At 42.7% G+C, this 14561-nt stretch overlaps 2 protein-coding genes across 31 annotated transcripts in view; both read right to left on the reverse strand.

Moving 5' to 3' along the window:
* RBFOX1 (RNA binding fox-1 homolog 1) overlaps positions 1 to 14561 on the reverse strand; it is a 1493407-nt gene that overhangs the window by 585726 nt on the left and 893120 nt on the right. The window lies entirely within an intron of this gene.
* The window catches only part of LOC309329678 (uncharacterized protein), a gene marked incomplete at its 3' end in the record, with an annotated part of 831621 nt that overhangs the window by 678 nt on the left and 816382 nt on the right, over positions 1 to 14561 (reverse strand). Inside the window, exon 2 of the mRNA XM_081840695.1 lies at positions 1464 to 3456. Within this exon, the coding sequence (XP_081696821.1) occupies positions 1464 to 3233 (1770 nt within the window). The 5' untranslated portion in view covers positions 3234 to 3456. The remainder of the gene's footprint in view (positions 1 to 1463; positions 3457 to 14561) is intronic.

Consider the following 14561-nt stretch of genomic DNA (forward strand, 5'->3'; position numbering starts at 1 on the left):
GAAAAGTTTGCATTTAAAGGTGAACTTAACTAATTTAGTCTTTGTAAAACAATATGCAAAGTGAAGCACAACCAGCCTTTGAAATTCACACTTCTCTAAACTTTGCAATGCATTTCTCTACCTAATGTGTATGTTATGCAAGGGCAAACATGGGCATATTAGGCAAAACAACACGGGGGGGGGAGTATATTAGGTGCACTCTGCACTAAACTGCTGCTGAATTTTCAGAAGGAATTAAAAAACAACACACAAACCAATGGGGAAATTTAGAGAACTCAGCTTAAAGAGTGGAAAAAACAACAACCTGAAACGGGCAGATTTTCCCATACCTATCTATACCACAAATAGATTTATAATAGTTCAATTGTCATGACTGCTGTCAAGAAATCCTGGGAAATGCAGTTAGCTGGGATTGCTGAAATAGTCTCTGTTAGTGGCCCCTTTCTGCAGAACTGCAATTCCCAGGGTTCTCAGAGTAGAGGAAATGACAGCAAAGTTGGTTCTGAAGTATATTAATGCCCTTTGTGATTCCTTCCATCTCAAATCTCAAACTCCTACCAGCCCCAGCCCCCATTTGGGATGATTGGAGTTGTAGTCAACAACATATGGAAAACACCACGTTGGCTACTCCTGTGCTGTTATGTCAAATGTTTAAAGGTTGAGAGGGTTGCTTTTATTTCTCTGACTACAGTCCCTTATTATCTGCATATGTTAATAAACCTAACTTCAGCATTGACCCCTTCACTGTACTCTTTTCAGTGCCTGCTAAAACATTTTTGTTTACTGTAGGTGAGCCTATCTGGATACATAGAATGTTGACATGTCTTTTGATTTATTATTGTTTGTTACCTTGTCATGATTTTTCATGATTTTTGAATGTTTTAAATAGTTGCTTTTAACTGCTTTTAACTTATATTTTCATTGTTTTGTTCTTTTTGTAAACTTATTTGAAGGGTGGCTTGTTTGTTACTTTAAACTCAAGTGGAATTATATATATATATATATATATATATATATATATTTGCTTTCGTAGATTTTCACGGGTACAGGAATGCAGGTTTTGGTGTCCTCGGGTGTCTTCCCGTGTAAAAGTTGGGGTGTCTAGGCGACGTTTCGACGAGGTCTCACTCGTCATCTTCAGGCTGGTGCTTTCGGCTTCTTGTTACTGGAACAGAGCAGGATCTCAGTGTTTGAGTTCCTATAAATACTGTAGAGGGGGTGTGGTGTATAGCCTCCAATGTTCTGGGCAGAGAGGAAGTTCCCAGGCTAGTGTGCCTTTTCTTCTTTTGTTCCTTAATTACTTGAGAGGTATCTTGAGTGATTTCTTGAGTGATATCCTGAGTACCACTTAGGTGGGTCATTAGGTGTGGATTAGTTGTTAAAGTCTTTGTGTCTTGACCTCTTGAACTTTGTGAAGAGTTTTCCTGAGAAGATGGCTGTACTGTACTTAGTTGTGCTCTGGCTTGGCTTCGTGTATAGGGGCGAGCTGTGGTTTTGTGGCTTGTGTCAGCCAGGTCTGTGTAGGGATTGCAGGGGGGTGCAGCATCCGGAGGTGCCACCATGGATTGGCTACTGGATGGTGTCTGTAATTCATCTGTGGAGAGGGTCTGGGTTTGGGTCTGGTGTGGTTGATTGGTGTTGGCGTTCTGTGTGCCTCTGGATCTGGTGTCAGTTTTTGTGGGGAGGGCTAATTTCCAGATGTCTGGCAAGCGGGATGTGTCGTCACGCTTGTTCATGTTGTGAGGGTGTTTCTCTATCTCGATGGCTTCCATGATTATTCTCTTGTGGTGATGTTCCGTGTTAAAGAGCAATTTGGAATCTGCAAAATTAATTTCGTGTCCTGTTTCTTTCATGTGTTGGAAAAGAGAGGAAGTTTTTTCTTCTTTTTTGACGGCATTCTTGTGTTCTGCGATACGTGCATTTATTCGTCTGTTTGTTTGTCCAATGTACGTGGCTGGGCAGACTTTGCAGGGTATTTCATAGATCCCTTGGTTTTCCAACTGGATTTTATCCTTGGGGTTTCTGAGGATATTGGCTATTTTTTGGTTGGTGCAAAAGGCTGTTTTGATATTGTGTTTATGGAGGATTTTGCTAATTTTATCTGTAGTGCCCTTGATATAAGGAAGGAGGGCCATGCCATTGTTTTCTTCTGTGTCTTGGTTTTTGGGGGGTGTTTCCTTTTGGATTAGCTTCGTAATCCTGTTTTGCTGGTATCCATTGGCAATTAACACGTTTGAGAGATTCTGTAACTCAGTTGTCAAGTGGTCTTTGTCAGCCAGGCGTTTGGTTCTGGAGATGAGAGTCTTGGCTACGGAGTTTATTTGTGCCGGGTGGTGGTGTGATTGTGCATGTAAGTAGCGGTTGGTGTGTGTTTTTTTCCGGTAGATAGTGTGTCCTAGGGAGCCATCAGGTTTTTTGTAGATTAGGACGTCAAGGAAGGGAAGTTGGTTGTTGGCTTCTATTTCCATAGTGAATTGTATTTTGGGGTGTAAGTTGTTGAGATGTGTGAGGAAGCTATCCAGTTTTTCCTTCCCGTGTGGCCAAATTACAAAGGTGTCGTCAACATATCTGAGCCAAAGTTTGGGTTTGTGTTCTGACTTGTCTAAAGCATTGGTTTCAAAGTGTTCCATGTACAGGTTTGCGATGACCGGTGAGAGGGGTGATCCCATAGGTGCTCCTTCTATCTGTTTGTATCTTTGTCCATTGTGGATGAAGTACGTGTTGGTTAGGCAGTGGTTGGTCAGGTCCAAGATGTATTCGGGGGGATTGTATTTGTTTTGAATAGCTGTCAAGGCTTCATTAATGGGCACTTGTGTGAAGAGAGATACAACATCGAAGCTCACAAGTAGGTCATTAGGATGTAGGTTTTGCTTCTTGATTGTTTCTATGAACTGGAAGGAGTTTGGTACGTGTGAAGAGATGGATTCTGCATAGGGCTGAAGTTGCTTGGCGAGAAATTTAGCGAGATTTTGTAGAGGTGAGCCTATGGAGCTGACTATTGGTCTGAGTGGTGTTCCTTCTTTGTGTATCTTGGGGAGGCCGTAGAGTTTGGGGCATCTGGATGATTTTTCTCTGGGGATGATTCTTAGCTGGATTTCTTCACTGATAGGAGAGGCTTTTATTTTGGATTTGGTGGTTTTTTCCAGGTAGGTGGTGGGATCTGTTTTTATAGGTTTGTAGGCAGGATCTTGGAGTAGATTTGATAGTTTTGCTTGGTAGTCCGATGTGTTCATCACCACTGTGGCATTACCTTTGTCTGCTGGGAGAATGATTATGTTGTTGTCTTTCCTCAGGTTGGTGAGTGCTTTCTGTTCTTCTTTGTGTAAATTGCTTCTGGGTGGTTTGCTGGAGCAGAGGATGTTGGTGACTTCAAGTCTGATTTTATTGGCTTCATCTGGGTTGATTTTGGTTAGGCTAGCTTCGACTCCGCATATGATGTTTTCCGTGGGGATGCGTCTCGGGGCGACTGCAAAGTTGAAACCTTTGGAGAGTACTTTGGTTTCAGTTGTGGTGAGGATCCTGTCTGATATGTTATGTACTGTTTGTTTCATGGGTTGCTGTGGAGGGTGGCTGGGCTTCTGGCGTTTCTCTAGTTTGTGGAGTTTGTTGGTGTGTGTGTCTGTCTTATGTGAGGTCTCCGTTTCAGCTCTCCAGACGGCTAGTTGTTTGCATTTGTCCCAGAGTGCAGGGTGGATTTTGTTACAGAGTTTGAGGTGAAGAGTGAGTAGATCTTTGTTGGTTTGGTCTAGTAGGTATCTTTTCTTGTGTAGTTCGTTTCTGATTAGGGATAGTTCAGTTCGTTTCAGGATCCTTTCGGTGGCTGGGGTTTTAGAATGGAATTTAAGTTGGAAGCATGTGGAAGCATGTGGGGTTTTAGAATGGAATTTAAGTTGGAAGCATGTTGGAAGCATGGAAGCCATCGAGATAGAGAAACACCCTCACAACATGAACAAGCGTGACGACACATCCCGCTTGCCAGACATCTGGAAATTAGCCCTCCCCACAAAAACTGACACCAGATCCAGAGGCACACAGAACGCCAACACCAATCAACCACACCAGACCCAAACCCAGACCCTCTCCACAGATGAATTACAGACACCATCCAGTAGCCAATCCATGGTGGCACCTCCGGATGCTGCACCCCCCTGCAATCCCTACACAGACCTGGCTGACACAAGCCACAAAACCACAGCTCGCCCCTATACACGAAGCCAAGCCAGAGCACAACTAAGTACAGTACAGCCATCTTCTCAGGAAAACTCTTCACAAAGTTCAAGAGGTCAAGACACAAAGACTTTAACAACTAATCCACACCTAATGACCCACCTAAGTGGTACTCAGGATATCACTCAAGAAATCACTCAAGATACCTCTCAAGTAATTAAGGAACAAAAGAAGAAAAGGCACACTAGCCTGGGAACTTCCTCTCTGCCCAGAACATTGGAGGCTATACACCACACCCCCTCTACAGTATTTATAGGAACTCAAACACTGAGATCCTGCTCTGTTCCAGTAACAAGAAGCCGAAAGCACCAGCCTGAAGATGACGAGTGAGACCTCGTCGAAACGTCGCCTAGACACCCCAACTTTTACACGGGAAGACACCCGAGGACACCAAAACCTGCATTCCTGTACCCGTGAAAATCTACGAAAGCATATATATATATATATATATATACACACACACACACACGCACACATACATACATACAAACACATACATGTGTGTGTGTGCGTGTGTGTGTGTGTGTGTGTGTGTGTGTGTAAAAAATGAACAAAACAATAAAATAATAAATAAGTGCTATTGAGTTCAGTCTAGGTCAATGGGCATAGGAGGCAACTTTAGCATTTTTTCCAGCTATTTTACACTCATTGAAATTACTGGACCCATTAATGTCAGTGGGTCTACTCTGAGTAGGATTAACTTTGGCTACAACTCTCTTACATTTTCTCTTCTGTTTCATACTATACATCAACACACCACAGCCAAAGAAGCCTAAACAAAGAAGTGATCACACCCTTATCAACAACATTTCCTCCCGTGCAAATTTTGAGGATGCCATCTTCATTTTAACAGATCCACCCAAAGTGGGAACATCCCATCTGATTCAAAGTCATGCCAATGTTTCGTTCTCTGGAATCTCAGTGGCTGCATCTTCATATCTGGTTAAAAGCTTATTTCTTGAGCCTCAGATAATAGAGCACATTCAAAAATGCTAATCCTGAAAACCTCTGTCTTAATTTGTTCAAACATTTCAGATGTGGACACTGGCTAACCAACAGGACTTATTTCCACTTACACATTTCTCTGGCAGTGTATATTTTCAGGTAATCATGAAACAATTGTCTTGGGTTTTTTTCTTCCTTTCAGGGTTTTATTTTTTCCTGTCTAAAATGAAAGACTATCAAATCCTCAGTAACGTATTTAGACAAGACTCTGAGAAACAGTTTTGCGTATCACTTTGGCACTGAGAGTGCAATTTCCGTGACATGAAAAAAGGTCCTGCCGAACAGCCAGATGGTAAATAAGCCACAGTTCATCACTTAGGTTCATACAGCACATTACCTCACATTTTTCATCAATTCCCACTCTAAACTTAACACAGTGAATACAACAGTGAAGAGTCACATCTTTCTTCCGCACACTATCAATCTGGCCCATGAATATTAATCTCTCTCGTATCTCCAGAAGTAATTACTTCTAATAAGGCAAAGAGTTTCTACTCGATAAGTTAAAACTAGAGTGAAGAGAAAGGAAAGGAGGGAGTAGGATGTGAAGTGATTCCAAGAACACTGTTGCTTCCCTGCTTGGCTCTGTGGCTGAGCTGACACACAGGCTGCATTCAGACAGCGCTTTATTCTCTCTTCATGACATTTCCTGCTAATATTTTTTGCACACACAATCCACTTCAGCACCTCAATACTCACTCCTAACTCTAAATCATTTATGAACAAGTTAAAAAGCACAGGCCCCAGTACTGATCCTTCGGGTACTCCACTTCTCTCCATTTGAAGAACTGTCCATTATTTCCACTCTTTGCTGGAAACTTAAGCAAATCCTGAGGACCACTCCAATTATTCATTGACTGCAAAGCTTACTTGAGAGTCTTATTAAGAATTTGGGGTTTTGTTGGGCAGAATGGGGTACCCTGGCCCACTCGCCCTGTTGCTGAACTCACACATCTAATGTGCCTTGAGACATTCTGTCAGTGGGAGCTCCATCTAGCTCATGGAGCAAGAATCTGAAAAAGTTCCATGGGATGAGTTACTCCCTGCAACTGTAAGGAAGGCTCCAACTGAGATGGGCTGGAAGGGATCTACAGCAGCCAGCTCCCAGCACCACCAGTACAGTGGTACCTTGGTTTAGGAACAGCTTGGTTTATGAACAACTTGGATTAAAAATGCTGCAAACCTGGAAGTAGGTGTTTTGGTTTGTGAACTTTGCCTTGGAATAAGAACATGTTTTGCTTCCTGTTGAGTGTGTTCCATTTGTAAATTGAGTCCCTCACTGCAATGGGAAAGCACACCTTGGTTTAAGAATGCTTTGGTTTAAGAACAGACTTCCAGAACAGATTAAGTTTGTAAACCAATGTACCACTGTATTCTAGTCCTTCAGACAGTCAGATGTGTCTCTGTGAGTTTATGCTCCAGTCCTGGGCAACTGATCCCACAGCTTAAATACAGTCTGCTAACCTCACCAGCCAGTGGAGACACACCAGCCTTTAGAAAGTTTGCAACTACTACAATATGCAACCATATGCTTAGTTAAATTGCTTATCTCTAAAAGGCATTAGGATGTCTGTTTAACTGTCACATTACAGTGTCAAGTAAAAAAGGCTAAAGACATTGCAAAATATAATTTAGAGATGGGAGCCCCTTTATCTGTGTGTGTGTGTTTGTATGTGTGTGTGTGTTAATTTATGTGTGCCTTTTCATGTTTGTATTGGATTTATACTGAATGTTGTTTTATTTTAGTCTGTTGTAAACTGCCTATGGTACACACACTCTCACACACATCATAAAAGGAAATACACTGAGCGGAATGCTGACTCGTCACTCCTAAAATTATGAATAGGCACTAAAAGGAAATACAGAAGTTCATAAGAAGTTCATGTACTCTCTGGTCTTATGATATGTATTGCACATTTTTTATATAAAAGCTTATGCAGAATTAGATGCTCAATTCATGCTGATTTCAGTTGCAGCAAAGTACCTAATCACCTTCACAGAAAATCTGAAAACTGCTCATGTCTGTTTCAATTATCCCCCTCCCTGAATATAAAAATAAGAGATGAATTGCAGAGAGCAGAGTTATCTTACATGGCTAGTTTTCAAACTGTCCTGGAATTCCTTGGAATCATATTAGGGGATTCATCATAGAGGAGATTAGTAATGGTGGAGAAAATCACCTAAAAAGACATGGTGCCTCAAGTTGCGAACTCTAGGGATGGACTCTGTAGCTGCTCTTTGCATCTGAACCAAACTTTTCGGTCCATTTTTATTTCACAATACAAAGGTGGCAGGGGAAAGAACATCAAAAGAGGCTGGCTGCTGGATCAGGCCAATGGCGTATCCAGTCCAGCATCCTGCTCTCCCAACTGGATGCCTCTATGGGAAGCCCACAAGCAAGACCTTCTCAAACCCAAGGGATGTCAGAGCCAGGGAACGAGACACCGAAAAGGAGCCTTCTTTTTCATTTCCTTTCTACAAAGTATCTGATGACGCTAACCAGGCCTGACAGAAGGCTAGAGGGAAATGTAGAAATATATCTGTCTCATTTGAACATGAGGCTCATAGATGAGTTTAGAGGGATCGGGGCTTTGACAGAAAGAGTGTGCCATCTTCCCTTTGGTTGTTATATGCCTCAGTTCAAAGCCATCATCTTAAATGTAAGCTTTGTGAGGTAAGTGTAAGTGTGAGGTTCTGTGCAAACTCACACATTGCAGTGGAAACCTAAACTGGAGGGAATGTGATCCTTTCAAAGGGTGGCTGTTGTTTTTTTGGTTCATGTTTTCTTTTGGAAAGTGTGAATTAGGTGGTTTTACCTTTAAATGCAAAGCGAATTGAATTGACTGAGATGAACTCTTAGTGTGTAAATGAATGCTGATGGTGCCAACGATGATGATGCCATTTTCCAGATTGTTGAGAGGCATTTGTAAAAGTGATTTCTGCACACTAGAGGCAGCAGCGTTGCTCTTGGTAAACTGTTGCTGTGACTTGTTGAGTGGTGAGGAGGAGACTGGTAGCAATGTTCCCAAACAAAAAATCAAATACCTGCTAACTCCATTTAACCAGTGAAGTAGGGGGAGGGGGAAGTTTTAAATGTCTGATGATGATGATGATGATGATGATGATGATTATGCCTGCTAAAAAAAACATTTTTGTTTAGGAAAGTCTATCCAGATATGTAGAATGTTGACATGTACTCTAATCTCTTTTCCCCACAGGTTATTGCTGATCTTAATTATTTTTCAGTAACTGTTTCATTCTTTTTGTAAATGGATTATAAACTAGCCATATATTTATTCATTTATTAAATGCTTATACCACTATTCATCCGAGGATCAAAGGGTGGTTTACAATATAAAAACACAAAAATCCATAATATAGTAAGAAACCAAAATAATAGCCCCACCAACACTCAAAGCTTAAAAGGTTAAAAGCTTAATTATCCAAAACCCTGGGAGAAGAGGAATGTTTTTGCCTGGCACCTAAAGATATGTAATGAAGGTGCCAGGTGAGCCTCCCTGGGGAGAGCATTCTAAAAATGGGAAGGCACCACAGAAAAGGCCTGTTCCTGTGTTGCCACACTCTGGACCGCTTGTGGAGGAGGCACACAAAGAAGGGCCTCATATATCAATATTGGGGTGTGGTGTGGGGGTGAGATATTAATAGGAACATGTCAGTGACACATGTACACACGTGTATATCATGCCTTGCTCATCATATGCTAATACTTGTAGTATGCTAATAGTTTAATATTCATATCATATTTATTTGAACGCTCTTGTAACATGTGCACACACAGACATTGCCCTACCACAGATTTGGACAGGCTGTTGTAGGTCATCTAGTGCAATCCCTGCTCAAGGCAGGCAATCGAGAAGAAGAACACCCCCAGCTGATGGGTGATCTGCCCCTGACGGAAGACATTCAGCTATTGTACAAGCAGATAAATAACTGAACGACAGAAATAAAATCACTGCCATAAAAGAGGTTAAGCAGTCCATGGAGGGGGGTGGGGCAGGGCCAAGGAATATCTGGGAGGGAGATACTAAACTACCACACTGTGAAAATGTGAAAAGACAAAATAATTCTACTATTACTAATATAGTCATACCCCAGGTTGAAGTAGCTTCGGGATGAGTATTTCTGGGTTGTGCTCTGTGGCGACCCGGAAGTAATAGAGCATGTTACTTCCGGGTTTCACCGCTCGCGCATGCGCAGATGCTCAAAATGATGTCATGTGCATGCGCGGAAGCAGCGAATCGCGACCCGTGCACGTGCAGACGTGGGTTGTGTTCGCTTCACATTGTTAATATGGTTTTAGTATGAAACACCCATTCTTGCAAGCAAGTTTTTTCAAATGACATGCATTTTACCAAGACTTGTGCCAACTTCTTCATGCACCCTTTCCCCTAAAATTCAGAGGTAGGGGAAGCTTTTTCATTCCAAGGGCCACATTTGCTTCTGGGCAACCTTCCTAGAGCCATTTGCCAGTGATGGGAAGGACATATCCACCAATATGAAACAGCCCCAAACCAGGATCCATCTTCTGGGGCAGCACTCCCATGTAAGCCCTCAAAAAAGCACTTTTTTTTCAATGAGAGAATGCCCCCCCCCCAAAAAAAAAACCCATATGAGATTGTGGTGGCCATCTTGGCTGCCGTCCTATTGTGATAAAAATGGAAAGTCCATTCCCCACCACCACCAATTAAAGTTGGCAGGTATGTCAGGGCCAGAAGCAAGTGGGTGAAGCAACATGTGGAAATGTTACCTTTGTACAGTAGGTTACCTTCTAAAGGTAAAAAGGTAAAGGGCCCCTGGACTGTTAAGTCCAGTCAAAGGCAAGTATGGGGTTGTGACGCTCATCTCACTTTCAGACTGAGGGAGCTGGCGTTTGTCCACAGACAGCTTTCTGGGTCACATGGCCAGCATGACTAAACCCCTTCTCGAGTAACAGAATCATGGTGATGGAAACCAGAGTACATGGAAATGCTGTTTACCTTCCTGCCACAGCAGTACCTATTTATCTACTTGCACTGGCATGCTTTCAAACTGCTAGGTTGGCAGGAGCTGGGACAGAGTAACAGGAGCTCACCCCATCTCAGGGATTCGAACCACCAACCTTCTGATTGGCAAGCCCAAGAGGCTCAGTGGTTTAGACCACAGCGCCACCCGCATCCCTGTTAGCTTCTACATACACTTAAGTACACCTCTATCCTCTATCCAGAAAAGCACGTTTCAGATGCAACTTATTCTACTGATACATTCCAGAGCAGCACCAAGTCTGTCTCTCTTGATGCATGTCCCTTCTCCTGTTTCTTGTTTCTGGTGAATGAAGAAGTCCAAACATGAATCTGAAGCTTTGCAAACTTTCTTTTAGAAAGTTAGAATTATTATTTTAAATTGAAACATCCCAGAGTATAATTAAAGTGGCTCTGTGAGGCGCCATTTCATATAAATGGATATTTGTTCCAGACCACTGATCAGTGCAGCACACAGATAATTGATGTTACCCATGTTGTGGAGAAAACATGTACTATTCCTGACACCAAATGAAAGAAAGCTTTGTTCATAATTTGTGCAAACTTGCTGCATCTTCCTTTTTCTAAGCAGAATAAATGTTTGCTTTAAACAGTTCGCTTACAAAACAATATGAGGGATTGACCGAGGATGGGGAGAGTTCAATGTTCTCCCATGTCCTGGTTGGACCATGCAGGTCTGTCTTTAGCATATGCGCCGCCAGGGTGCAAAAATCCACCCAGCACCCCCAAATTTAGTTTAGCCCCCAAATCTTCCTCCTGAAGCCTCGCAGGCAAAGCTTGAGAGAACTTTTCTCCCTCCTCCTTTTGCTTTCTAAAAGACTCTCATTCCACAAGAGAGAAGTGGGGACTGTGTTTCGGGCAAACTAGTCTCTCGGCTGGTCAAGCCCCCTGAAGGAGCTACCAAACACCACCTCCGCCCTCACCCAAGACACAAAAGAGCCCTTTATTACCACCAGCACGAGCCACCACCGCCTCCTGTGAAGGCGAACTGCTAGAATTGGGCCCCTTGGGGGGAGGAGGCAGGGAGCCCCCACCTGCAGCCTGCTCAGCGGGGCCGGTGGAGGGAAGCAGGGTCTTGAAGATGGCAGAGCAGGACTGGGAAGGACCTCCTCACAAGCCTGCGGAACAGCCAGGGTCCCCTGGGTGCAGCCACATGGCCACAGCCCAGATACTGCCATCGGAGCATGCCCCTCCCCGGCCCCATGGCGCCTTCACACAAGACGCCTCAGACTATTTCATAACAGGTAGATAGTTAAGAGTTTAGGCGGCTTCAGCGGCAGTTGCCTGGCGCCCCCCAGAATTCAGCGCCTGGGTGCCCCACACCCCTTGCACCCCCCGGGTAAAGACAGCCCTGGGACCATGATCTGTTTAAGTTTGGACTGACAATGGCAATCCCAGCTCCTGTAAGGTTGATGGGCCTATTCAGTTGGCCTGCCCTCAAAGACTGATGGCACTTAGTGTGTTATTGAATGCTGTGTAGGGTTTTCCAGTAGAGAAAGCTGGTGATCGTGTTGAAGCCCTAGTTTCTCTGTAGAATGGCAAAATTAAATGGGTGGTTGCCATGGTCAAGAAGGCAATCAATAATTCAAAGATGTTATCATCATCATCATCATCATCATCATCATCACCATTTGGTTTTCTTATTTTTTCCTATTATATTTGCAAATAAACTAAATAATAAAACAGAATTTGCATGAAGCTCAAATGCTTATTCAGAATTTAATGACAGGCTTTTATTATGTATATGGCTAGAAACAAAAATAGAGGATTCCCCTCACATAAAACTTTTTGGCTGATGTAAACAGTCTGGAATAAGAACTTACGTTATTTAGCTGTAATTTTGTATATATTGCTTAAACACAAGTGTCTGGATTAGGTTAGGTCATTTTATTGTGCATCTGCACATTGTTATATGTAGAAAAAAAATTTAAACCAAATGTTAATAATAATTAAACATCATAAAAATTTAAAAATATATGTAATACAGGGTTTTTATTATATGCACTGTTCACATGGGACTTGTTGTATGATCAGATATATTCCCATTTCTTTTAAATCCCTCTTACCTGAACTAAACTGAAGTGTTTAAGGGAACAGAATGATAAATAGATGGGGAATAATCCCAGGATACAAAATAGTCCTGTGTAAATATAACACCCATTAGCACTTTGCTGAGAACTGTCCCACCCTTTAAAAAGCACAGATAGATTGGCTCCCCGCCTTTAATCCAGTTCAAGTTAGGGTGCTGTAGGTCCTGTTCAATTATGCAAAGGAGGAATGGCGTGCTGTTCGTGAAGTTTCATTCCCAGATAGCCACGGATAACACACACGGTAATACATGAGCCCTAGGCAGGTATATTAATCTCCTTAGCTACTGCTCCAGAAATGAAATGTCAGCTATAGCAACTCATTCTTCATCCCCCTTTTCCCCCAGTGCAGCTTTTCAATCACGTTCCATCTACTACAGATTCTGATAGTCAAACAGGTCAGGAGGAAGACTGGGTCTCTGTGCCTCTCAAACATTCCCTAACCAGGAGCTCACAATGCAAAGTTGTCTTAGCAAACCTGTTTGGGCTTCTTTTGAAGTTCATCAGGCATTTTCGTTATGATGGAATCCCTAAATCCACTTTGAATTTCGTTTTAGCTGAAAATCTGCCAACAGCTCTTGCTTCCAGCTATGCTTCCTTCAGCCCATCTTATGTGTGAGGTATTTGCTTTTGTTTGCTATACCTTCTCTCACACAATACAGGATGGAGAGATAGTTCTGCTTCTATACCTGAGGACTTGAAAGAGGTTAATGTAACACATATTCTAAAACAAACAAACAACAAGCATTCAGGACGGGATGTGCAGTCCTGGAAATTGTAATCCAGTTGGCTTAATGTCTATTCTTGTGAAACTGGTAGAAAGCATTGTTGGAGATAGAATTACCAAGCAAATAGAAGAACAAGTCTTGCTGCAGCAGAACCAGCATGGCTGCTGCAAGCACAAGTCCCAACTCACTAACCTTCCAGAGTTATTTAAGAGTGCCAACAACCATAAAGAAGTGATGCTGTTAACACTGTGTACTTAGACTTTCAAAAAGCTTTTGATAAAGTACCTCAACCAAAGACAGTGTGGTGTAGGGGTTAGAATGTTGGACTTGAACCTGGAAGAACAAGGTTCCAATCCCCACTCAGCCATGAAGCTTGCTGGGTTATATTGAGCTTGTCAGCCTAACCTTCCTTCCAGGGTTGTTGTGGAGATAAAATGAGGAGGTGGGAGAACCATGTATACCACTATACCACTTTGAAATCCTTGGAGAAAAAAGTGGGATATAAATGCGAGGAGGAGGAGGAACCTGAGTAAGATTAGCAGTAATGGAATTAGAGGAGAGGTCCTCTTTTTAATCACTAACTGGTCAAGAAACCAGAAGCAGAATAAATTGACAGTTTTCATGATGTAGGAATGTACAATGAGGAGTGGTTTGGGGACCTGTGCTTTTTAACTTGTTAAGTACGGTAGTTATATTGAGTTAGTGGTGAGCAGTGAGGGAGTCAGGTTTAGTACCATGGTCTGATCCTGTTATTGTTTTGGTGAATATTTCTAGGGCAGGAGGACTGAAATTCTCCAAGATTTCAAGAGAAGTAAATGTGTGTGTGTGTGTGCGTGTGTGTGTGTGCGTGTGTGTGTGTGAGAGAGAGAGAGAGAGAGAGGGAGGGAGATAAATTTTGGCTCACGGAATGTGAAATGATATTCTCTTGTTAGGTTTTCCCTTGGTGGGTGAAAGAAGCAATGGGCAATGAATGGAGGACAGGAAGGAGCAGGGGTCAACCACATTGCTTCCTTCAACATTGTTAAATAATATTAAAATTAGATCCATAGTTGCATCCAAAAATGGGGAGGCCATTTAGCTAAATATGCACCACAGGAGTGCTGAAATTCTCTAAAAGTTTGAGAAGGTTGAAAATTTTAGAAAACAACTCTCAGAACTGTAGTTTCAGGGATGGAGAAGACCAGCCCTTAAAAGAACTGCATGTAAAGATTAAGTGTAGGCAGAGGTGACTCATCCTCACTGGGACCGTTAATGCAGGAGGCAGGAAGCCCAAACAGTAGGTGGTGCCAGAGCCAATGACAGCCAGAGCCAACTCATCCTAGTTTTGTTCCCATCCTCCTCCTTGCTCCATTCTACAAGGGGAACACTGATGCTAAGGAGAAGGAAGCTGATGGGCAGTGTCACTTCTGGGACTCATTGTTCAGTAAGAAGGTGGGCAGGTGGGGGGTGGCTCAGGGCAGACTGAGGTTGGTGTG

This window comes from Podarcis erhardii, assembly GCF_964252035.2.
Source record: "Podarcis erhardii genome assembly, chromosome: 14".
Lineage (NCBI taxonomy): Eukaryota > Metazoa > Chordata > Lepidosauria > Squamata > Lacertidae > Podarcis > Podarcis erhardii.